Source organism: Syngnathus acus, chromosome 2, assembly GCF_901709675.1.
Source record: "Syngnathus acus chromosome 2, fSynAcu1.2, whole genome shotgun sequence".
Taxonomy (NCBI): Eukaryota; Metazoa; Chordata; class Actinopteri; order Syngnathiformes; family Syngnathidae; genus Syngnathus; species Syngnathus acus.
This window is the reverse complement of record NC_051088.1, coordinates 22,381,223-22,406,402: the sequence shown is the minus strand read 5'-3', so window position 1 is coordinate 22,406,402 and position 25,180 is coordinate 22,381,223. Positions and strand designations below refer to the sequence as shown.

General features: G+C 46.5%; 1 protein-coding gene across 4 annotated transcripts in view; it reads right to left on the bottom strand.

Annotated features, from left to right (window-relative positions):
* Positions 1-25,180, bottom strand: part of l1cama (L1 cell adhesion molecule, paralog a) — a 32,328-nt gene that overhangs the window by 2,614 nt on the left and 4,534 nt on the right. For 2 of the 4 annotated variants that reach the window (XM_037246392.1, XM_037246391.1), the window contains exons 2-28: positions 11,694-11,907; positions 10,753-10,767; positions 9,078-9,180; positions 8,586-8,788; positions 6,719-6,841; positions 5,905-6,075; positions 5,699-5,813; positions 5,397-5,581; positions 5,181-5,312; positions 4,951-5,097; positions 4,728-4,839; positions 4,272-4,432; positions 3,873-4,032; positions 3,595-3,719; positions 3,429-3,530; positions 3,151-3,348; positions 3,014-3,084; positions 2,711-2,936; positions 2,518-2,633; positions 2,070-2,286; positions 1,819-1,941; positions 1,495-1,671; positions 1,320-1,433; positions 1,101-1,247; positions 720-851; positions 216-288; positions 82-93 (exon numbers count right to left, since the gene is read on the bottom strand). In XM_037246392.1, coding sequence (XP_037102287.1) covers positions 82-93; positions 216-288; positions 720-851; positions 1,101-1,247; positions 1,320-1,433; positions 1,495-1,671; positions 1,819-1,941; positions 2,070-2,286; positions 2,518-2,633; positions 2,711-2,936; positions 3,014-3,084; positions 3,151-3,348; positions 3,429-3,530; positions 3,595-3,719; positions 3,873-4,032; positions 4,272-4,432; positions 4,728-4,839; positions 4,951-5,097; positions 5,181-5,312; positions 5,397-5,581; positions 5,699-5,813; positions 5,905-6,075; positions 6,719-6,841; positions 8,586-8,788; positions 9,078-9,180; positions 10,753-10,767; positions 11,694-11,811 — 3,578 coding nt within the window. In that variant the 5' untranslated portion in view covers positions 11,812-11,907. The remainder of the gene's footprint in view (positions 1-81; positions 94-215; positions 289-719; positions 852-1,100; positions 1,248-1,319; positions 1,434-1,494; positions 1,672-1,818; positions 1,942-2,069; positions 2,287-2,517; positions 2,634-2,710; positions 2,937-3,013; positions 3,085-3,150; positions 3,349-3,428; positions 3,531-3,594; positions 3,720-3,872; positions 4,033-4,271; positions 4,433-4,727; positions 4,840-4,950; positions 5,098-5,180; positions 5,313-5,396; positions 5,582-5,698; positions 5,814-5,904; positions 6,076-6,718; positions 6,842-8,585; positions 8,789-9,077; positions 9,181-10,752; positions 10,768-11,693; positions 11,908-25,180) is intronic. The other 2 variants (XM_037246393.1, XM_037246394.1) reach the window with 2 other exon arrangements.

Genomic DNA, 25,180 nt, shown 5'->3' with positions numbered 1-25,180 from the left:
CCGATGCTTTTTATCAAAGGAAATAGCGCAAGCGGCATGCAAGCGAGTCACCAGAATTTGGGATCGGGAACCAAAGCGTACCTTTCGAGAGATCTGCAAAGCAGGCGCAGGCATCGGGAAGAAACCGGGACAATGACGGTAGCAAAAAAGGGTTAAGGAAGCCAAAGCAGTGGCGAGGGAATCACGAGGCTCGAGAGACGCATCACATGACCAACCTGTACTCGCCAAAGGTCTCGTCCTTCATTGGTCGAGCTTCTGAGTCCATCGGGCCTTCCTCTTTGTCTTTCACTAAACGGAAAAGAAATGGTTGACCTTAAGTATCAGCTTGATGGTCTTTTGAAGATTTATTCGGGGCCCATTCACAACCAGGCACAAGCCTCGCAATCAATATGTATCCGATAATATGAAAATTGTTTTTTAATCAAATACATCCCAAGGTGTTCAGATCCCGTCATACATGTTTTGTTCGGTTCTCAAATCGCCTTGCTCTGACAAACCAATCAGAAGATAGAAAAATGATTATTGGCCATCTGGAAGAAACTAAAATCTGATTGGTTCAAGAAATGGTCCCGTTCTCGGAGCGCATTTAAGTTGAAAATATAGGTCGGTGTTTCTGATAGCACTGCTATGGTGTTGGTTCCAAACTTGTGGATCTGTAAAAGTCAAGGCTAGCAAAGAACCTTTGAGCTACAAGAAGAATAAAGAATCTTGATGCCTACCTGAATACTTTCCCCCTTTGTTCCTCCGGACAAAGCAGAGGATGAGCAGTAAGAGCAGTAGCAAGACGATGGCGCTGACCAGGCCGATGAACCATCCCTGGGTCGCAATGCTGGGCTGCATCTCAGTCATACCTTCAAAGAAGATGGACGTTTGGTAGAACAAGGAGAAGGAAAAGCCTCCAAAGAAGCCACATACAAACACCATTTCTCACATCTCACCAGGGAACTGAAAAAATGCCCTGAACAAATCATCTCATACGGATCACACTTGAAAGCACTTCAATCGAGACGCAGGGAACGACTAGGACTTCCTTGTGGCTTGATCTTTCAACCAAGGAAACCCGGAAGAGGAGGAGAAGATGAAAGATAAACACGCCATACCGGTTCCCTCGGTGTCAATTTCTGTCTGAAAGAAGGTGACGTTGCTGTGGATGAAGTGCAGATGGTAATGAGAACCAGGTCTTAGACCCTGGAGCTGGTAGAAGGGCTGCGAGGAGTCCACCCTCTCGGTCTTCTTCCGAGCAGCATCTGTGCAGACGAATTAAGATGGTCAGGGGTTTGAAACCACAATTAAATTTACTGGCCGATGAGATGCGCTACCGTTCTTCTTGAAATATTGGATCTGGAATGGAACGTTCCTGTGGCGCTTCTTGGCCACCCAGCTGATATTCACAAAGTTCTCTCCAGGAGACACGCTGATGTTCATAGGAGGCACTGAGAAACATCCAAGGGTGTGAGTCACTGAGTCTGAGTCTGAGTCAAAGAAGGCGCCTACCTCCATCCAGAGTGGTGGCACCTTCCCTCATGATGGCTTCTCCATCTCCAGCCGCAGTGCGCCCCTTCAGGTAGAAGCGGTAATGGCTATGGCGATCCAGGCCCTTCAGGGTGAGGTGGCTGATTGTGGGATCGTCGATTTTCTCCATCTGCATCGGGCTGTCGTCACTCTCCACGACTGTGGATGAGAAGACATTCCATCAGGCTTTAATTGTTATGTTACTGCACGTTTAGAGAAGAGGGGGCGGAGCTAGTAAAGCATTAGGGGTAATCAACAGGAACCTATCCCAGATGTCTCTAGAAGAAACTCATCAATGATGCTCACTTTGTTGGTACTGCAAGTGGTACCCAATAAGAATCCCGTTGGGCTGACTTGGCGGTGTCCATCGCAAAGTCATTTCTGTCTCAGATGGACTGTCCAACGCCAGAGAGGTTGGCGGATGTGGAACTAGTCAAAGAACAGAGCAGAGACGATCACATGAGCTTTAAAATGACACTCAACATGTTCTCCAAGACTATTGGACATCGGTTCCACAGAGTTGGAATAATTTTTCGTGCCAGTCCACCATTTCTCACCTCCTTCTTCGGTCTCGAAGGACATCATCTCCGATGGCGGCCCATCTCCTTTGCTGTTGAACACGCTGACGGTCAAGCCGTAGCGGGAGTACGGTCGGAGATTGCCGATCACCTTCCTCTCCTCGTTGGCCCCGGTCTCCACAATGACAGTGGTCGATAGCTCCCTTGCCCTTCGAGCTCTGTGGTGACCCCGGGAGCCGAATCGACTCAAGTGAATCTGGAGCCAGAAGATATGTTCATTTAAAACGTACACTTGTAAGTGATTGTAGGAACGAGGATCAATCAAAAAGGTCTTGTAGCAATAAAACGGTGACACTGCTTCATCTGTCCATCTCTCGATCCATCCTCGTTCGTGAACGTGACCTCTGAAGTGACTCAATAAATGACTCAGAGTGACAACTTTCTCTCTGTTCATTTCAAACCTACTGTCCCGAGATTAGCTTGGTACCTTGTAGCCCAGCAGGTGTCCTCTGACCGTCTCTCTTTCGATTGCGGCCCAGGTCACCCTGATGGCGGTGCTGTTCAGGGTGGCAATGCCCACATTCATGGGGGCCTCCAGTGGAACTGAGAAAAAGATACGGATGTAACGCAACACACAGATTGCCGTCCAAACGCTGGCTAAGCCGAACGACTACGCTTACTGTTCTCGCCCGAGTAGCCAATGACGGGATCGGGCTCAGGCCCTTCCCCCTTTTCATTGACAGCCTGTACTTTGATCTCAAATGCGGAGAAGTTGCCGATCTTGCTGATAACTAACGGGGGTTCAGTCGTGTAGTTGGGGTGCCAGTCGGGCCCGCTGCCCACCACCCGCCTCCACAGGATGCGGTACTTGAAGTCAGGTCCGTTAAAGTCCCGTTTGTCCATTTCCTGTCATGAGAAGAACATTAACCTCTTCGGCAGGACATGAAAATCTTTGAGAATGAATTGAATTGCACATCCGGTACCTCCCAGGTGATGACGAGCGTATCTGGGTCGGTGGACTCGCTTCTGACATCTTCGGGGTTCTTGTCTGGTGCTACGGTCGACACATTTTAGGCGGCAATACAAACGTGTGGCTACAAACGCTACAAACAACTCGAACCTTCAGCAGCTGTGTTGTAGATTTCAGATGGCTTGCTGGGAGTACTCTTGCCCACCTCGTTGATGGCGATGACACGGAACCGGTACGACATGAAGGGCCAGAGAGAGAGACTGGCGTGGTTCTTGTCCCCCGGTATTCTGCTCAGCTCTTCCCAACCTCGCTCGTTTGAAACCTGATCCTCAAACTCAATCACGTACTCTGCACATTATGGAGAAAGATTATTGGAGCCCTGGGTCAATGAGGTCAATCATCTCAAGATGGCCCGTGTAGATACGGACCTATCACGGGGCTGTTGTGTTGAGAGCCGGGAATCCAACTGAGGTTGACTGCGCGTCTTTTAGGTTGCGTAAGTTGAAGAAGGCCAGGAGGATCTGGACGATCTGCAGAGAAGAAATTGGCATCACTAAAGTTCTTAGCTCTTTGATTATCGAGCGGTGAGCTCACCGTGTAGAGTGAGCGTGCCGGTCGCTTGGGCCATGTCCAGATTTGTGATGACCTGACACGTGTAGTTGCCTTCGTCGTCAGCTTTGGTATCAGAGATGATCAAGTCCGGTCCTTCCAATGTGTATCTAAAAGATGTCAAATGGGGGTTTAATAGATTATTCACAGCAATCCAGTAGTATCCAGTAGACAGAGGTCTCAGACAATTCTTGGTCTAGTTTCGGACTGTCTCGTCTACTCTTGCCGATGTTTTAGAACATTTAGTCGAGCTGACGTCTCACTTCAGATCATTGCCGGATGCAAACAGCTTCTGGTCGTTCTTTCTCCACTGGATAAGCGGAGAGGCCAATTTGGGGTCCACAAGAGAGAGACAGGTGAAGATGGCAGTCTGTCCAGGCTGTACCTTCAGAGCCTGCGGAGGTGACAGGATCACTGTTCGGTCTGCAAGAGAAACGGAAGGAGATGCTGAGACCTGATGCTGAGATGTTTGTGTGTGAGTGTGTGTGTGAGTGTGTGTGTGTGTGTGTGTGTGTGTGTGTGTGTGTGTGTGTGTGTGTGTGTGTGTGTGTGTGTGTGTGTGTGTGTGTGTGTGTGTGTGTGTGTGTGTGTGTGTGTGTGTGTGTGTGTGTGTGTGTGTGTGTGTGTGTGTGTGTGTGTGTGTGTGTGCGCCTGCCACTCACTGAGCACCTCCAGCTCTGCAGTGATGGACTGGTTGGTGTTCTGCACCGAGCACGTGTAGAAGCCCTCGTCGTCATGTGTGACATTGAAGATTTCCAGACCCCCTGTGGTGAGAGGGTTCATTCTGGAATCAGCCAGAAGGGAGGAGGCACTGCCACTGGTCCTGGAAAAAAGAACCAGAGATCCCACTTGCATGGCTTTTCTCCAGGAACAGGTGAGGTGGACATTCAGATTGCTGGGAGTTGTGAATGATCACTTTGTTGTCTACATGCATCCTGGGATTGATATGAAACAGATGGAGGGTTTGCCTTCTTGGGTGAGCGCCGGCATCAATCACACTCCAGATGCAAAAGTGTTTTAGTCGCTAATGAAATGCATCCTACGCTATCAACTCACCAAATCAAATGAGACACCGTGAGATTAAAAAAACAGTGCAATTGGTGGCTTGATGGTCTTACCATGTGACTTTTGGTTTAGGAGATCCGAAGCTGTCACACTCCAGTAAAACCTTCTGGCCTTCGGTCACCGTGTACGTGTTGCCGTCCTCGGTCAGGATTTGTGGAGGCAGCTCTGAAACAACAAAAGGACGGACGACTGAGATGCAAACGCACCGTACACGGAGGCCACCAAATCTCTGAGACACACTCGTTCGCTGATTCGTTCGTTCGTTCGATCTCTCACCAATGACATAAACGTTGATGTTTGACAGGATAGCTCCGTGCTTGTTGGAGGCCTTGCACTGGTAGATGGCCGTGTCTCCGAAATTCACGTCCTTGAGGACGAGAGAGCTGCTTGGCGTCACAGTGCGTCTGGAGTCTTTGTCAGTCGCTGTTTAAGAAAAATTTAAAAAGACACAGAGGCTAAGCGGCACGTTAGCATGACTTCACAAGTCCGTTTGTTTGCATACTGACATGAGAGCGGGATTCCGTTGATGGTCCAAGTGATGACTGGAGTAGGGATGCCCTCCGCCTGGCAGTCGAGTCTGACGTTCTCACCGGGAGCGTATAACATACTGGCCGTTTCTTTGGTCCAGTAAGGACCGGCTAAATCAGAATCACATGAGTGTTTGTCGAAATTTTACATAAAGCCTGGAATGAAGACGATTGCAACAATGTCGACGGACGAACCTTCCACCGTCAGGGTGTAAGTGTGTACGAGCTTTCCTTGGGAATTCTCAGCAAGACACTGGTACTCGCCGGCGTCGCTCTCGGAGATATTGCTGAAGCGCAGACGGCGGTCAAACATTTCTTTGGAAGTCCGGGATTCAGACATCTCGCCGTCCTTCCTGACCCATGATACTTTTGGAGTTGGACTGAGGGGAAAGGATGGAGCGACGGTTCAAAACGAGAGGAAGCAGATGCAAAAAAGCAAAGGTAGGAGGAAAATGGATGTTCAGTCATTCAGTGCCAATGACGACTTAGACACTCACTAGCCTTGGACGATGCACTCCAGTTCGATGGTCTGGCCCCTGAGTGCATGGTAAGTGGTGTGGCTTCCAGTAGGTCTCATCATGTGGGGTCTTCGGTTCCGCACCACTGAGTTGGCTGAAGCACAAACAGAGCAAACCCTCATTCCAAGGACTGGTGGACTGGTGCTGGTTAAGATGCGGCTCTGACGTCCCAATGAAACTCTTACAGGGGTTGACGGTCAGCGTGACAGGTTCCTTTGCCAGGATAGTGCGAGTTGCGAGATACTGGACATTGCAGGTGTAGTCGTTCCTGCTGTCCGTGGTTTTCAGGTGGGCAAAGTAGAGGTTACCATCCTTGCCCACGACCACCCGCTCGCTCAGTTGGATGTGACGCAGCTCTGCAAGGATGGACGAGAGAGAGCACGCTGTTAATGGCAGCTTTGTTTCAAATAGGCCTCTGATTATTACCGTATTTTCCGGACTATAAGTCGCAGTTTTTTTCATAGTTTGGCCGGGGGTGCGACCTATACTCAGGAGCGACATATGTGTGAACTTATTTATGTTATAGTTATTTGAATAACACTTAATATGTTACATCAGGCACGTTCTCAGTTCCTTGTTTCTGTTTTTATGTAACGTTAGCATACCGTACCGTTCAGCCTATTCTATTTCTATTTTAAATTTCCTTTCAAGATGACATGTCTGTTCTTGGTGTTGGATTTTATCAAATAAATTTCCCCCCAAAATGCAACTTATACTCCGGTGCGACTTATATATCTCTTTTTCTTCTTTATTATGCATTTTATGGCTGGTGCGACTTATACTCCAGAGCGACTTATAGTCCGGAAAATACAGAATATTTTTTTCTTTTTCTCTTTGTGTGTTTATTTTGCTTCCTCAATTTCGTTTTGGTTTTATGCAAGGATTTTATCTGAGAAACAAACAGGAAGCTCTGTATTATTTGTAATATTTGAATATTCGGAATAAAAAAATATATAGAGAGTGTGCACAAAATGAACTGAAAGAAGCTAGTTGACTTACGCCAGTCCATCCAGTGAATGATGGGCTCCATGGAGCTCTGCGGGGGGTTGCACTTGAGAACAATACTGCTTCCCTCTTCAGATTTCACATGGACTTTTTTGTCTTTCTGCTGAGACGGTGGGACTGAAGGGAAAAGAGGCACTCGTGAGAAGAGCGTCATAAGGACACAACCACTTGACATTTGATGTAAGAAAAGCAGAATTCTATAATATTGCACTTACAACATACAGTGACGAGTTACACAAAATGTAAACGAAAGCCATTTTTTGCTTCAATTGAATGGATTTTGTTCTGCTCCTTACCGTGTGTGACATTATAGAGAGGACTTGCACAACGCAGTAGGTTGCAGCCATTTTTTTTTTGCAAAGGATAAAGAATACATGAGTATTATTTTCCGTCTCGTGTTGCTCATTTGTGTTCAGATATAATATGTCGAAAACATCGAAACACCGCCAGCAGCCGTGCTAGTTAGCCCGTCTGTAGTGTTTTGCATTGTTAGCGAAACGGACACACGCTTGTTTTAAAGACACAATCTGTGATTTGTTTTGTTTTGTGTTGACTTGGACACACATGTCAAAGCAAAAAATATATATATATCTGAACGACAGCTTGTTTTTTTTGAAAAAGTTGTCAGGTCACCATTATCTGAAGGCATCACCTTGGCAACGAGACTTGACACTTGACATTTACGAGGAGTCGTCCAAAGTGCCTCTTTTGTCTCAACGGAGTGGAACAATGGGATCTGGGAGTTGCGCGAGCTATATTTACTTGGTGCCTCCCCTCGGCTCATCGTGCGTAACCCCGCGGGAGACGCCCAAGAGACCTCGGCGTGACATCAGCTCACAAGTGTTTCTGGGGAAACGGTTGTCAGGGAAACTGGGAGTGAAGGAGGTCGCCCAGGAGAGATCCAGCCAACGTCGGTGCACGGATACACAAAGGTGCTCTTTGCGTTAACAGCGGGAGCTAGCATGTGTGTGTGTGTTTTTCCTGTTGCTGATTATCATGTTCTTGCATCTAATTATGTTGGAGGTGGCGGTTCCGTGCTGTCCCAGTGTGAGTCTTCATTTGCAAACAAATGAGCTCTTTAGAAAGCAGGACGATTCGACATCACACGGCTCTGCTATTGCTTGCCAACAGACAATTAGCTTGCGCGCTCAAGCGTCGCTAATATATTCCAAATATAGCAGGCTTCTTAAGCGTATTACTAATTGAGAATATTAGGAGGGAAAGGGAAGAAAAAAAAAAAAAGGAAAACAAACACCTGTAGGCTGGTCATTTGTGTGCATCTCAGTTCCTTTTTTGTTGTTAATGCAAATGTTTCCACAAGTGTGCATTTTGTATGATTTTGTCATTTCCATCCTCACCTTTTTAAATATAAACAACATGATATACGTATATTACTATATTATTTTGCTTGTAAGAAGTAGGAAGAGCCTCTGCAATTTTAGATTTTTTTTTAAAATCGCTACTGTATAGAGAAGTACACTTTAATTTCTGACTTTCTTTCCCAATCAAACTGGACTTTTTAGAGAGAGACAGAGCGAGAGAGAGAGAGAGAGACAGAGCGAGAGAGAGAGAGAGAGAGAGAGAGAGAGAGAGAGAGAGAGAGAGAGAGAGAGAGAGAGAGAGAGAGAGAGAGAGAGAGAAACAGAGGTAGAGACAGAGGTAGAGAGAGAGAGAAACAGAGAGAGGTAGAGAGAGAGAGAGAGAGAGAGAGAGAGAGAGAGAGAGAGAGAGAGAGAGAGAGAGAGAGAGAGAGAGAGAGAGAGAGAGACACAATAAATAATCATAATAAATAATAAAACGCAATATTTGGGCACGTGTGAGTACGCGTGGAGTGCTGAGTCCATGTCGGGTGGCTTCTCACCATCAGTTTTGAGCGTGGCCTCGTCGGAGACGGCCGTGCCGAGCTCGTTGGAAGCGTAGCACACGTATTTGCCCTGGTACTGCTTCAGGGAGTCCACCGTGTTGCTGAGGGTGTAGAAGGCAAACGAACCCAAGCGCTCCGTCACCTCCAGCTCCGGGTCAGCGCCCGGGTCGAAATCCTCTCCATCCTTCGTCCATCGGAATCTGCAAGAAAACGAACTTGAGCGACTGCGTGTCCTTATGTGACTAAATTGGAGGACGCAAATAAATCGAAGTCCCGACGGGGCTCCCGAGCTTATTATGGCTCATTGCGATATTCATTCTTGACTTGGCAAGCGCTGCAGTCTTCCACTTGCAAAGATTACATTCGTCCTTTGTTGCTGACAGAATTGTGACAGAGAGCTGCTTTCCTCTCATGATGAACCACTCAACGCGGACACTCAAAGTCACCCTCAAAGTCTCCATCAGTGTGTACGTGTGTGTGCGTACGAACATGGGCGGTGGGTTTCCAGAGGCTTTGCAAATCATGACGAGATCTTCCACGCTGAAGACGGTGACAGACTCGGGCTGTGTGGTGATAACAGGAGGCTTCTTGACTGCAAACAAGACACATGGTCATAAGAAGACGGTGAGCTCAAACACGTGCCTTGACATGCGCACTCAACTCCGTTCCTTGACCGCCCTCTTAACTCAAAACACTCGCGTGTGCCGTTAATCTATTCCAGCCGGTTCAAAAAGAACACGTGTAAAAGAAAAAATAAATAACCAATATTACACAATTCAAAAGTTTGTGCATCATGATTAATTCATCTCCTCCTGATATGTACAACTTAGCCATCAGGGGGCAGTATGACATAATATTTCATTCAAACACAGAAGCGTTTTACTACTATAGTGAGTAAGTAAGCTGCAGTGATACACAATATGATGCGTTTGAGTATTGTTCTGTACTGTGTCGGTCTACATGTGTTGCTTCACCCTTTGTGTTCAAATATTCTTTGTTAAAAGCTTTATCAGACTGCCATACAGATGCTGTTAGATTGTCAATGGCATTTTGGTTTGTTTGTGTGTTTGTTAGACACAATGCGTAATTCTTCGTTATCTCAACTTTTTGCTTGTAAGTCAAAGTATAATTAATATGACTTCATTAATATGACTGGTTATGAATATGACTTAATATGACAGATCGGAGATTTCAGCTAACGTTCGGCTAAGTGTGGAAGTAACATCATCTTAAATTATTAGCGTTAACTTGATTTTAAAAGCATTTGGTGTGTCTTGTATTATATTATAACTCAATAACCAATATTGTATGGCAGTGCTGCAGTATGTGATTGATTTAATTCCGTATGCATTAAGCAGCGCTTTGACGCATATTACCCCAGAGTAATGCAAGATTCCCTATGACCAGAAGGCACAGAGGCACCAATCATTTTTAGGTCAACAGCTGCCAATAACCATATATTGGGTCGATAGGATGAGCAAAGGGTCCCGAGAGAAAGACTTGTCATATGGACTGAGGAGGAAATTGCTTGAGATGAGCGGAAATGGAAGCAGCATCATGCAAGAAAGACAGACAAACGGATGTCAAGCAGGAATTTTTTCTGTCTTCCTTTTTCATGTCAGAACACTGGTGTCAAACCTGAGGCCTGGGGGCCAGTCCCGGTCCACCACATCATTTTATATGGCCCACTATGGGAAATCACAACTTCAGGTTTTTCACTAGTATACCAAAAAAATTGGCCTTTTTCCACTTTTAATAAGATTGAGATAGTACAAACGTTTCAGAGCATGTGATCAAAGGCGTCCGATTAGAACGATGCGCAGCGATGTCGCGGCGCCCGACAGAGACAGAAAATCGACAAAACGTTCAGTAGAGAGAGAAAGGCAGCGAGAGAGCGAGGGAATGCAATCAAAGCTAATAAGCCCCTTCCTGATCCAATTAAAGTTCAGGCTCGGGGCTGCTCAGCCGAGCCGGATGGAGCTTTTATTTGCCCGTGCCGCCCACGTGACTGCAGAGTCATCACACAGAAAATCATTCAAGAGCAGTGTCGTTGTTTTTTTTTAACTGTGTACGGAAAAGAAGCCGTTAAGTTAAAAGTGTTTACAATAATTTTTGCTAGCACCTGCATTACAAAAGATTGGTCCGAAACATTAAAAGCACTTACGGTCACTTATGTGGTCTTTTGTAGTCCACAGTAGAGAGCAAGCGTGAGGGAGAAAATGTTTTTGTTAGAGAGAGAGAGAAAGACAAATATGGACATGCTAGAGTGGACGTCAAACAGGAAATACAAGCAAAGATACAGTTTGGGACCAGGAAAAGATATGTACAGTGTGCTGAAACTTGATTTTGTTGTTTTGGTTTGATTTCATTCTCTTTGCTCGGCTATGTTGAGGTAACGCAACCAACTGGTATCTGGCCAATCACAGCGCAGGACAGGACCTGACCATTTTGCTTGATATACAACAATCGATTGAAAGTTATTCGATTTGGTGAGTGGTTTGTGGCCCGGTGTCACCGAACACATTTTGAGGTTCCACTTGATAATGGAGCGAGGTCACTGAACAACGGTCATAATACATGAACAATTGAGACACGATGGTCAGAAGCTTAGCGCTGACTCGCATTGTTGCAAATTGAAAGGCAAGGGACACCTTGACCTTTAACATTTTTCACTCCGCATCATAACCATAACCCCTCCCCCGGCAGATTGCTATCTTTCCATCTGCTTTCAGGCCGAGTGCACGCTTGTTTATCTGCGCAGGTGGTGGAGGGCAGCCACCGTGACTCACTGCAAGCGCTTTCCGGAAAGGCAAGCAACAAATGGTGTTAGCGGAAGGCTTTCGCTTGTTTTTTTTGACACGTTGCCAAATAAGCAGCACCTCCAGCCGCCATTTACTCGTTGATTAAATTACTCCTCAATCCGATTCTGGTATGCTCGGAGGAACCGGATCAATAGTGGGAGTAATCAATGGATCAGGATCAATTAAATAGTAATTAGACGCACAACCGGACGAGGAAGGAAAAGGAGCTCCAATGTTGAGATCATTATTAGCGCATGAATTAACAATTTGGTGAAGGCCGAAAGTGACGTGGAGGCGTACTCACAGTTGGAGGGAAAGTGGATGGTTGCTCGGCTGGGCTGGACCGCGAAGGAGAGGAGGATGGGGAGGAGGAGGAAGCCAGAGCTCCGCCTCCTACTGCCCACCTGCTGTCGGGGAGCCATTGCTCGCCGTCCCGTCCGAGGCCTCGCTCACACGTGCACGCAACTGGGGGCCCGCTGCTTTGGCGAGTCTTTGCGTCCCTCACGCTGGTCTTCTTTCTGCCACATAAAAGAGAAAGGAAGGGTGGGGGGAGCAGGGGCCATGTGTCACAACGGGAGGAACATGAACTGGCACCATGTGGCCAGACCGAGACGCTCAGTTAATACGACAGTGGAGATTTAAAGCGTCAAAATGGAGCGACAATGTGCTGCTCACCATTTGGTTCATTAGTGGGACATGTCCTCCAGCGGCCCATATGGACGGGCTGGACAGATGGACAACAACAAGAAGACAATGACCAAGAGATGGATGACAGATGTGCGCACGACGAGAACCTGATGGTGATGATACAAAGTTGGATGCGCCATCATCTCAGTCAAGACATTAATGGCCCAGTGCATACAAAGTCATTTTAAGGTTCAGAAGATCCATTTCAGGATTATGTCTCTATGTTCATATCATCTCACCAGATGATGGATAGCAGTAGAAGAACACACACAAAAAAGGTGGAATAACTAAAAAGAGTATCTTGAAAGGGGTCTGGGTCCACATTCAGTCCAGAGTTCCTCTATTGAGGAGCTTGCCTGAAATTTTGGCTTCTTACATGGCAAACCACCCCTGCTAGGAGTCTCCATCTGCACCCTCAGAGCAGGTCCTGGTCGTATCTCCACAGCCCCCCCCTTCCCGCTGATTGTTTGCACCACCCCGTATCACACGCAAAGAGCTGTTAAGCACACGCCATTATTATCACGTTGAAAAGAAAGAGACAAAAGAAGCGTGTGATAAGGACGCTGATTTGGCAGACGGCGCCGTCGGAGTTCCTGGCGCTGCCGCACGTTGGCACGTTGACTAGCGTGGGGGAAGGTCGTTTAGGAGAGGGATGGAAAATGAGGGAGAGGACTGGAGGATGCAAGATAATTACAGTTCATCAATGTGAAGATTTTAGTGTCACGCAGCGGAGCGCAAAGCACAAAGGCGGGAGGAGGAGGCGGGGCTGCTTGAATTGTCAACATCGGTGGACACAAATGAGGTGAAATGGACCACCAAAGGAGAGATGAGGACTCAACGGGACGGGTAGCATTAAGATACAATGAGCCGTTCGAGTGGCGAGAGGAGTGCGGGATATTTAAGTGTAAAAGTGGAGGAGGGACGACAAAGGGCATCCATCCTCTCATACATGTGAAATTGCAAAAGCGTCCAATCAGCATTTGTTCAATTCCCGCAGCAGCTTGAAGACACCGAGCAATAAAAAAAAGAAGACACTAAAATACAGCCACTGGAGAGGTTAGGATTGTGATTGGCTGTGCTCGCTTCTCACCCAAACTGGGCTGTAGCTTGCTGGTGACCCCAATGAGGATAAGCGCTGTAGAAAATGCATTAATGGAACCTCAAAGAGTAAATGGTAGGCAATGATTATAGGCTTGAAACAAATCCACACATTGAGCCAAATCCAAAATGGAATTATTTTTAGCCCGGAGTCAAAAAATGTCACGGGGATAAAAAAACAAATTGTAAGCACACATTTTTTAGAATACATGAAGACACCATATAGTCAAGGCTGAAGAACACACACGACACGCACACAACACACACACACGGAAGCTGCTGCAGTATGCTGAGTGACATCCAGCATCTGCTTCATTTCACCTCGCAATCCATTGAGCAGGTTCAAAGGTCACGCCTGCGACCGTTGTCATGACCCATCAGCATGTTCCTGAGTGCTTTTAAACGCTATTATCACAGTTGGAATGTCAAGCGTGTCATCATCATGACGGGAGGGGGCTTTTATGGATCCGCCAGTGCCGAGATGAGATTTGAGGGTGTGGTTGCACACAATCGGCTTGTCACATGCACATGATTTCTTCTTCAGTCATACATTGATTTACGTTGCCATGCCATATTGTGTACAGTACAAGCCCACATCTCGTCTGGTCACATTTGGCAAAGTAGTTTGTCGTGTGGCTCTTTGTGTCCCCACTCGTCCCGGCGAGCCCACAGATGCATGGTTTATTCAAAAATGCATACAGAACACGCCTGAGGGAGGTAATCCCTACGTTCATTAAATATGAATTTAACTAAACGTAGCATCAATACTTAAAATGGATAATTACTTTATTTTGTTGCAACAATGTTTTTCGAAACAGGTTCCTTTGTGGTCAAGTTGGAATTTTTGGAGCGTTTTTTTTTTTCTTTTGTTGGGCGTGGCTTCCGGGTTTCTCATCATGAGCGACCACCGCTCACCGTTTCTCGTGCGGCCGACCTGAGCCAGCGTGTCGTACTTGTGTCGAAGCAATCCTGCGTGCTGTCTCGCCTCCTGTTCCATTTTAATCAGCTCAAGCTGTGAAGATCCGCAACGAAAGAGCGGAGACAAATAAATGAAAAGATGTCTACCCTGCCCTGCCTTCATCTCCTTCCCCGAGGTTCCTTCCGTCGAGATCAGCGTGTAAAAGAGCGGCTGACTCACTCGTAAACAAAGCAATTCCTCACTCGACAAATGGAGTGTTGCGGAGCCTCGCTGCCGGAGATTTAAAGGGTCAATGGATCGTAAAAGCGAGGAGGAGGAACAAGGTGAACCCGGTGGGGGGTCTGATCCACAGCCCCTGTTCGGGTGAATTATTCATCTCAATCCGCTTCCTCGGACACAATTTGCCCCAAATCCACCCAAATTCATAATTCATCCGTACCCCCAGGCCCATGTGCATTTGGTTTGGTTCCAGACTACGTTGGTTCATCCATACCTGACATTTTCTGCCCTCAACCGTGGCCCCCCTTCCCTCTCCCTGGCAGTGTCATACGTAATGCATGAGCCTGTTGCAGTGAGACGAGTGTGAGAGGCAATGGCAGGGAAAAAAAGAAAAACACTAATCACTTTGAATAACAGCGGCGACCCGTGTCTGCTGTTTCAGCACTTCATGGAGATGATAAACCCAGGAGGTGTTTCATCAGCCATGCAAGCCATCAGAAGCAATGAGGATCCATTTTCCTGTCTGCTTTTGATCCATTTTCTTCTTGTCCCGCTTTTTTTTTCCCCAATTGCTTTCTCTCTGTCATTTCAATAACTTGTTCGGGAAGCACTCTGCTGAGGCCAATTGGCAAAGCAGCGGATTAATTTGATATCTGCAACTTTAATGGAAAACGGGCTTACAGTACAACGGCTCCCTCGTGCTTTTGAGCTTGCGTTTCAAGGCTAATGATGCACGATTAACACCTAATGGAAATTTACCAGCTGGAAAGAAGAAGGCAGATGGGCCCGGCCGCTTATCTAGAAACACGCTACATGCGCTTGACATTCATCAATACTGCAATTAGCATTTTAGCACAGGAGCTAGCACCCCCCTCTATGTGAACAGCAAATTGGCCACAATTACAATCCCTGTAAAGTGAATATAAACGATATACCACAGAGAGAACTGGTAACAAATTAAAAAGAAAACATAAAATGCGACGATAACAAGGAGCTAGCTAGCTATCTAACGCCTTTCCAGCTAGCTAGCTAACTACTCGCAAAAAAATCTGTAAAACTGAAATAGTGAGTGAGAGAATACTATATAATACCTAGTTCATAGTTCTGACTTAGCACATATGCTAACGGCAAATATCTTTCAACATGTGCAATGTAAATGTTTGAATTCACTTTCGAGGGTCTCACTTTAGAGGCCCCACCCAAATCAGCATATTTCACTGAGGCTTCCCGGTAAATACAGTGCTGAAGAAAGAAAACAAGGTTGTTGGAGCAGCCACAAGGGCAAACGCCTACACCGGCTGTATTGTGGTTTCCTTGACAACACCGTCTCCGTGCAACCCCCCCTTCCCTGTGGTACATTCAAATCAGTAATTCAAACACGGACATTAATAGGGTTGCGCTATCGCTTACATATGCGCACGCACGTTCACCTGCCGACACCTCGCACGTTTGAGAACATGCTAGTGGAGGCCTACGCAGAAGGAACACCAATGATGGATGCTGAAGCTAATCAGAAATGCTGTTTGTACACTAATCCAAACAAACACCAATAAAGCGTTCCCAAAATGAAGACTTGTTTCCAACAGTCAAAAAAATTCTGTCTGATGTGACTTATTTGGACGCTGTTTGTCCCCTAACGAGAGAGTGGGAGAATACAAGAGGAGCTGAATCATTCAAGGAGAATGGAGTGCACTCAAACATCCATGAAGATAAAGGCTAAGTGGAGGGACTGAGGGATGCTTTGGAAAAAACAACAACAAAATAACAGCTCAGACAAAAGCAAGATAGCAATGGAAAATTCATGAACAAATTATTTGAAAAATTCATAGCGGGAGAAAAATCGTTGTAAAAAGCGTGCTGCAACGAGAGCCATGCTGTAATGGGATCATCGACTCAGACAAGCTGGGGGGCGTCCGTCACGCTTATGTAAGCCCGTGTGCGTGCGCTGTGTTGCTGGCGTGTATCAGTCCAGATCCGCATTCGTCCCGCCGCGGATCTGTCTTTGCAGCCTCTCGGCCCGCTCCCGCGCCATGTTCATCCGAAGCGTTTTGTTAGTTATGCAAGAAAGAAAAAAAAGGATGGGTTCAACAAGGGCAAGGCATGATCCACAATGCAATATTTTACGAGGCAAGAAGAAGCCTCCCGCTTGGCTGCACAACAACCTGTCGGCCGATGTATTAATACATTTTGGCCTCATTTTTTTTTGGTCCCACGGTGGCTTCTCCAGCAGTTTCACGCAATAAACAAGCACACAACGTTTAGAGAGCTGCGCTATATCTGCGAGCCCAGTCAGGATAACAGATTGACGGGTTGTTTGAAGGAGGCAATGACACAAAACGGACCTTTTAATTGTCACCGGCAACGCCCTAAGTCCACTCCATTGTCATGGTAACGAACGCCGTCCTCGCCACTGACCTGACTTTGGCGGTCAGTGGCTCATTTGCATGCATTAGCAGGAGCGCCACTCAGATAATGTGCCGGTGGCGCAAAGCTAATAACTTGACACACCCTCAGTGTCGTAGCGAGGAGGGGGCCACACGCAAACACGCCCACTCATCCCCTCACGTTGCACATCCTCGTGTTGTTCTTCGCAGCAGGAACGTGAAAATTAAAAGGCGGCCGCTGCTTTGGGAAATGAAGAGGAGGAGTCACCTTCTGCTGTGGTGTCAGTCAAGTACTGCCTTCGCCTTCCGTCTCGCTCACCACTTGACTAATGTCTCATTTGAATATGTATGCCCTTGGGGCAACATTAAACGTTGCAATTATCCACACGAGACGGCGCCAAGGGTTCGGTTTTGTTTGCGGTAATGTAGGAAGCAATGAAAGGATGTAAAGAAGCTGGTGCTCTTGAAAGCTCTGTTGAGGGACGGCAGTGATGGCATGGGCGTGGGCCGAGGCGCGTGACGCTGTGAAGGCCGACACGTGGGGGGGGGCTGCAGGTGCTTTTTGCACTCCGTCAGACAGGAAGAGGAGGGAGGGCTCCCTGGAGCCGTGTGCTAAGTAGCCCATCGAGCGCTGGAGGACAGCTCATGTGACATGCAAGGACATGTCTCCGCCTCCATGGGGAAAATTGGCACGTCAAATAACCTGACAAGGGGAGGGGGAGTGTGTACGCGATCTGCCACCTCCAACAGGTAACGCCCCTTCTGACTCTTATAGGAGACAAACTGGGGTCCTTGGGGTCACTAAAAAGAATGTTTTGTTTGTTTTAAGTACAAGCAGCACAATGGATGACTATTTAACACGTCCGTATAAAAGGGCAGAGGTTATGGGTTTGATTCCAGCTCTGGCCTGCCTGTGTTTGCAGGTTCTCCCTGTGCCTGCGTGGGTTTCCTCACACATTTCAAAGACATGCATGGTAGGCTGATTGAGCACGCACACACACACACACACAGACACACACTTGAGGGGAGGGCAACTTTTACTCTTTTTGTCTCCAAAAAGAGGAACCATTTTATTGCCGTGTCAGTTGTGTTTAAATGCCGTCAGAATTCTGCGAGGAGGAAATGTGTGACCACTCAAAAAGTTTAAGAAGTTTTGCCTTGCAACAATATCACACAGTACATTAGCCTTGTGTATGCTATGTAAGCAAAAAGTATATGAAGAGAAGTGTTGGGTCACAGTACGAACACAAGTTTTGGGTCATTTCACAGATTTTGTTTTATCTTGGAATACTAGTCATGTTTGCCTCATGCACCACTTGAGGCAAATAAACTGCCGGGTCGCAATTTCCATTCAGCACATTTGCATGGACCAGCGCCACAATGCCGCCCCCCCACACGCACACACACACGGAGGCTGGATGAGGACACAAGGAAGCCCCCGAAGGAAAACAAAGCGCCGTCATGGTTGCAGGAAAGCGCATGCAGCATAAACAAAGTGCTGTTCAAGTCATCAAAGGAACACCGAGCGCAACTAAGAGGGAAACCAATGCAACAACAAAAACAACACACCAGTTAGACATCACACAGGCGTCGAGGGCTAGACAAGGTTTTTTGCGCTGATTTGCATTGGCTAAATGATGAAGCAAGTCCAATTGGATTGTCGGCAATCCCATTAATTTTGCCCAAAGCTGCAAATGCAGCAGTTCTCCTTAAGTGCAGCTCACCTAATGAAAACTCTCATATTGCACAGACAAGGCAACTCGCGAGGCCCTTTTTGCTAACAAGCACCCAGAGAGTGCAAAGAGAGTGCAAAACAAGAGAAGAAGAAAGAAGACTTGTTTTAGAACAGGAACATCAAACTTATTTTTATCGCGGGCCGCATTGTGCTTGGTTTCATTCCATTAAGCCTGTTAACGCCTTATATTATATACAGCGTAAAAATTGTTCAAATATTTTAAAAAGACGAATAGAAATAAAAATTGCAAGCAATATCTCTTTTTAAAAGTGAAGATAATCTGTAATTTTAGTAATGACACAAAGTCAAAAAGTCTTTGCGGGCCACATAAAAAGGATGTGGCGGGCCGTATCTGGCCCCCGGGCCTCGAGTTTGACACTGATGTTTTAGAATGACCTTTCTCTCCTGCGCTTTCAGTTTAAAACTTCCCAAGGACGTTTGTTGGACCGGTTTAGGGCATGAAGGTTCTCTCAAGGTCCATAATTGCACGTTCGAATTCCAAGTCGAGTCAAGAGTGAGCTACTTGTTGAAAACAAACCTCTTCACGCACTCCCTGAGATGGCACAAAAAGGAAAGTAGCAATTGTTGCTTTCCCTTCAGTTTGAGAGAATTTCCAGAGAAGCTCAACATCTGCCGACGTCGACATTTCTTCCCGTAAAAGCGAAGAGCCGGCGCGCAGAGGTTTGGCTAATGGAGTCAGTTGGAGGGGGATTTGCATGCTGGCGAGAGCTTTGCATTCCGTCAAAACACAAAAGCGAGCAAGCATGACACGCCGGCGCTCGAGATGGATGAAATGATTTGGACGCTTGGGAGTTTCTTGGACTTGAGGTGAGGCCATGCGTGCAGACATTTGAGGCAGGGTGTCAATCAGATGAGGCCGCCTCCAATCCCTGGCCTCACCCTGCTGTCACCATGACAACCTCTGGATTCCTGCTGCTGAATATTCCTCTCCCCTCCCCCTTCCACATCTCTCGCTCGCTCCTGCACCTTGATTCTTTATGCTGCCTGCCTCGCACTCAAAGCGGTGTGAAACGTCATTTCTTCCAACTGAAGCTTCGGGGTCACGTTCCTCCTTGCAGCCTTCCTGTCGACTTCCATCTTGCAAGCAGGAGAAACTATGCAGGGGAATGCGCAGCCCCTAAGTGGCTTCCTAACTCCCATGGCATCTGTTATCATTATCATCGGGAAGCCATTTTTGCTCGCCAAATCAATCCAATTATCACCAATAGAGTGGGCAGCTGAGATCCAGGCGAGGAGGAAGCCATGAAAGGCGGCAGTGTTATCTGAGGCGCGCACGCAGAGCCCCGTCCGTCTCGGCAAATCCTCCTCCGCCGTGGCTCAGAAATGGAAGCTATGACCTTTTCCCGAACGTGCGGCAATTTCGAGCCAAAAGGAAACAGAATGAGCGGCTTCTACGCTCGGGATGACCACTAACCAAAAGGGACTGACAGAACATAATAACAAGAAAGTCAGTGTTGACTCCAGAGCTCGGCGGGCGTGACCTGCCTCCCTCCCTCCCTTCCGAGATGCAGACGTCGCAACCAGTGTACTCACAATCCGGGAAATACGGTGAAGGCCACGAGGGAGCCAACGTTGACCTTTTCCTGAGGCCAGATGGTCACTTGAGGAAATAAAACACAAGACTATCTGCAGCATCACTAAGGATGCATGGGCAGGTCAAGACTGAAGCCATCTTGGGACAATTTCAATTCTATCAAAAGACTGGATTGACTTTGGCTCCACAGCTTCTTTTTTTTGTTATTATCTTTGCATTTGTATACTATCACAAAAGATTTGAAATCAAAACTGATGAAAGCAAGAAGAGCTTTTAGGTGTGAACAGAACTCCTGAACAGTCAATCCAAAATCACTCGGCGATATGAATCCGGAACTGGCCCTAAGGAAAAGCCTCAGGGTCGAACGGCGTCCATTTTGCTTTTGAGCAGCTTGCTGTCAAAATGTCAGGCTGACATTGAATGGTGCACGCCACACCCCAAACAAGTGTCAAGGCCTCACAAATGCCACCTTTTCACTGTGCTCCTCTTTGTCTGGCCTCCCCCATCGCCCCACCCAACATGTGCGCCTGAATAAATCTTTCACCTTCTTGTTGATCCCCCGTTTCCTCTAGGGGACTCCACCTTTCATCTTTTGCTCGTATTAACAAGGAGCCTCAAACCCGCCCCACCCCACCCTTCCCCGCCTGCAGCGTCAATCAGTCTTCTTCTCAGTACAGATCAAATGATTAGCGAGCATCACCTTACAGAGCGCCGGCAGTGCGTCTGGATTGGAAATGATGCAGCTCAACCCGGGCTGGGCCGGGCCTCCACGTGGAGTCAAACGCGGAGGATGACAGCCTGAAAGCACCACATTAGCCGGTTTAACTTAATGCCAAACAAATGCGATCCCCCGAAGGAGATGCCTTGAGGGACGGGCAAATTCTTCCCAGGCAATGCCAGCAGACAGCCCCAGCCAAACGTGGCGGAATTGAGCCCAGAATTTTTTTGCCCGCATCTCTTTGGTGAGCAGCTCACTTTGTAGGCCAGCTACATGTCAGGGAGCGCCAATCAAAACGGAACCTAATCGCCTTTGATACAGCTTTTGTGTCAGATTTCATTAAGCGTACGCGTGACATCAAATCATATCAACAAATTTGCGCTAATCTTTTCCCGAGGCACTTCATCCTCTCCCTGCCGTTTCTCCGCATCTTGACTTTTTTTTTTGGTAGGGTTGCCTCCGATGTGGGAGCAGCCGGCACGCGGTGGTGTGTAACGACACGGCGGCATGGGCGGTGAGATTAAATTAGGCCCGTGTATGGGGATTACAAGGCACTCAAAGCCTGATCCCCCTCCTACTGGCGCTAATCCAAGCCTAATGAATGGATGATGCCGAACGCGTACTCCAGGACGCCAATTCGGCTCATTTCTTGAAATGATGCATCGCTATGAAGGAGGGAGACGTCATCCATGCAACCATTCAGTCATGCTTTGTTTATTAGCGTCGAGCTAAGCAAACATTTTTCAAGGCAAGCTAGCGACACCATGTGATGTGGTTGGCAAGTCAGTTGAGTTCAGTCAGTGCCACCGTCCGGTTCTGACATTTTAAATTTTGGGCCGGAGGGGCCCGGGTGATCACGAGAAAACTTTCTGGAGCACATTGTTCCTCAAGCAAACCCCCATCCATCCCTTTAGGGTTCAGACTATTTTTTTTATCAAATTAAAACTAACTTGATCCGTTACCATTAAACCCACAAGAACAGATATTGACTCAGCGATGTCAGTTGGCTCTTTATGAGCCATACACAATACAGAGACTGTTTTTAGAACCATTAAAAAGTCAAGTCAAGTTTATTTATAAATATTTTTCTAAAACAAAATCTTAAACCCAACTACAATGTATCCCAAATAAATGTCCCCATTAAAACGAATGGGAGAACGAAACCAGTTCTTTGTTTATTCCTTCATTTCAATGGAGATTGTGCTGCTCCCACCGTGGCCACCTGGGGGCAGTATAATACGAACATATAGCGCTGTGGGGGTTTTGTTGCTAATTGTTGCTTCAGACTAAAGGAGGGCAATTGCTGCTACGTGCTAAAGTGACAAAAGGCCGTTTGACATCCGGAGACGATTACCGAGGAAACTCGGCGAACAGAAGCTCAATTTAGTGGAGCATTTGGCCAAGTGACGCTAGCAAGAAGGAGTCTTTCATCGTACTGCTGCAGATGAAGACTCCCACAGGGGATTTTCGGCCGCTCGCATAAAGACACTTTTGTCACAGAGGCAAAAATAAAACAGGCCTGCAAAGTAAGGTCCTTCATGGCCACGCTTTTTTGTCTGCTGAATGTCCAAATTACACACATTTGATTGTTTTCATTTTTAGTCCAATTCTCTACACAATGTTGTCCCAAAAGGGAAATCTCTTTTTCAAAGTTATGATTTTTGGTAACTATTAGGACTTCAACTTTTTTATTTGGTGTTTTACTTCTTGCACTTTTTTGTGCTTCCTCCCGTGTGTTATTTTGCAGGATTTCATTGAAAAGTAACGAAAGGATAAAAAAAATGTTTGCTATTGCAGGATGAAGTTACAAAAAATAAGAATAATTCAGATCCAGTGCAGGCTGAAGGTCTGAAGCCCATTTTTATTGCTGGCTCACCTAAAAAAAAAAAAAATTCATCAAGGCAATAAGCCTTCCTCAGATCCAATTTACTTCTCTGATTATTGCCTTTGTCGTAATTAAATTGCCACCCGGGCTGAAGAAATATTTGCTGCGAGGATTGCAATTTGAAGTGGCAAGATTTGCCACCCATGGGCTTTACTACCTTTCCTGCTCATGAGATAATACAAATTCAATTCATTCCCATATCGGATGCTTGTCTTGTAATCTGTTCCAGCTTCCCCTCAAAGCAAAAAAACCCAACATTTTTTGTGAGGCGTTTTTCTTTAATAAGGAAAATAGTATTAAACAGAATGTAAACAAATGATTTTTTTTTTCTGCACAGCTCCCTAAGGTATCCTTGAACATTTTAATTTAAGACAAAGATACAGCTATAGATGGAGTAGAATGAGATGGTCACAACTCCTCAGTAAGCTGTAGCGATGTTCGTTTAGCAGAGGATAAAGACTATATTCCTTTGTCTGTCTACATGAGTTGCTCCATCGATTGTGTAGCTTAAAAGAGACACCGCATTGTTTGATGGCATTGAGCGACTTTTATAACAGAAAAGCCATTTGTTTGTTTTTTAATACACATGTAATTTTCTTTGATTTATGTCTAGTTTGACAGTACACGGTTGAGGCGAGAGGGTGGTTGGTGGACGAAGACGGTTGCGAGTTATGGCCGGACTGTCGAGCTGCACTCCATCCTCTCCAGAATAGCTTTCATCACGCTGTCATCCGAGCACTCACTTTTCAATCAATCCTTTCCATCTTGAGCTGCGCTTGCCTCCGCTCACTGTCAATTCAATTTTCCTCATTTGCAGGCTTCCTTCCCTTCCTCCTCAGACCTCGTATATAATGTTCGGGAGGCGGCCGCCCTGTCAATCCACCAGACCTCGACCTTCCTAAATCACCGCAATGTATTCTCCTACTAAGCCGCCCCCGAAAGGATGTCAAAGCAAACCCTGACCCCACTTGACAGTCCCCCTCTCCACGTGCAGCCATTTTGGGAGGGGTGCGAGCTGCCGGCCCCCTGAAGGTGTCACAAAGACGATAATGAGAGGGCGTGCCGGTTGAAGGGTCGTTTTTGCTGCAGCTTAACTCTCGGCTGGCCTGTCTCAGCTTTCAAGGCGAAGGCACCGCTTATTAGTGAGTCAGCCCATGCAGGAGGGACGTAAGAGTAAATTGTGCTGCTGTTGAATGTCTGTATCGTGAATTGAAAGGGTGCCAAGCATGCGGGCCCCCTGTCATGAACTCAATTAGGATTTAGTGAGGCTTTATGGCAGCGGGTCGAAAACAATTTACCCACTCTTGCATTCAAATCGAATGGCAAAGTAAAAAAATTCAAGTGGGTAGTTAGGAAGTGCGCTTTCGGCTCAAAAGCTTCCAAGTCACTTTGCATGGTGTTGCATTAGCTCATGCTAAAAACAAAATGTCTTTTGTATATTTCATCAGCTCAAATGCTTGCCTTTTGCTTCACTATGGAGTCAATATTCCGAACTAGCGACACGTTGTCAGGTTAGGGTGACCTGCCCGCCCACTTTGACTTCATCATTTGGCCTCACGGGCAAAGCATGTCAGCTTGCCTTTGTTTTTTTATGAGACGCATTTTGTATTCAAAACAGGGACATGGAATAAAAAACAGGTTTTGCATGGCACTACGGCGTGACGGTTTAATGATTTTGTGGTCAGCACTTTTGTTTGCGCAGTGGAAATCCGCCCATGCAGTTGTGGTGGAGGAGAAAGCGTCCCGAGGCTGAAACAGGTGAAAGCAAAGTGTTCCTTCCTCCTACACACTTACTGGAAGAGCGAAAACGTTTGGATGGGCGCCAGCTTGACATTAGCACCCCATCAAGAAAAGTTGCTTTTGCCATCCAAATAAAACAATGTGATTGTCTTTGTTTTACTTTGTTGCACAATTTTTTTTTTTTAGGAAAGAATGTGACCTAGTTGTGTAATCTAGTGGTTTTGCACAATTCTTTAATAATGGATGACGATGCATCTTTTTTTTTTTTTTTTGGAAAACATACAAGATGTGCATCTGTTGGTTTCATGATTAAAAAACATGGTGAGAACAGAACAGAACAAAAATGAAACCGTATGACCACTTCTTACGAGCACAAAGCTCCTTCTGCTATGCACGTCTCGGCCACTAGAGGTCAGTACGATACAGACAATTAGCTAAAAATTGAGACTGAGGAGACTGTCAATGCCTCAGTCAGCTGCAGTAGGAATTCGATGTTTATCACGGAGGATAAAGAATATACGCCCGCAAGTATGATACTTTTTGCTGCTGAGGCGAATTGTGCTCTATAACATCGATGCTATTCATTAGCCCGTCTACTACGTTTTGCAATATTTGGTAGAATGAAGCTAACAGACGTTCCTGCTTTGTGGTTATTTCAAATACATAAAACTTGTAAGTCATTGAATTTGATGTTTAGTTTGACAATTATAGACAAAGCTATATTTTTAGGAATAAGCTTTTAATTCGTCAATATAATTTGGGCGGCTTGCATCTGCCTAAGTGAGGATGCAGAAAACGGCAACAGCAGAAGGAGGCCAGGTGAGTGCCTAATTTGCATGCACACACGCACG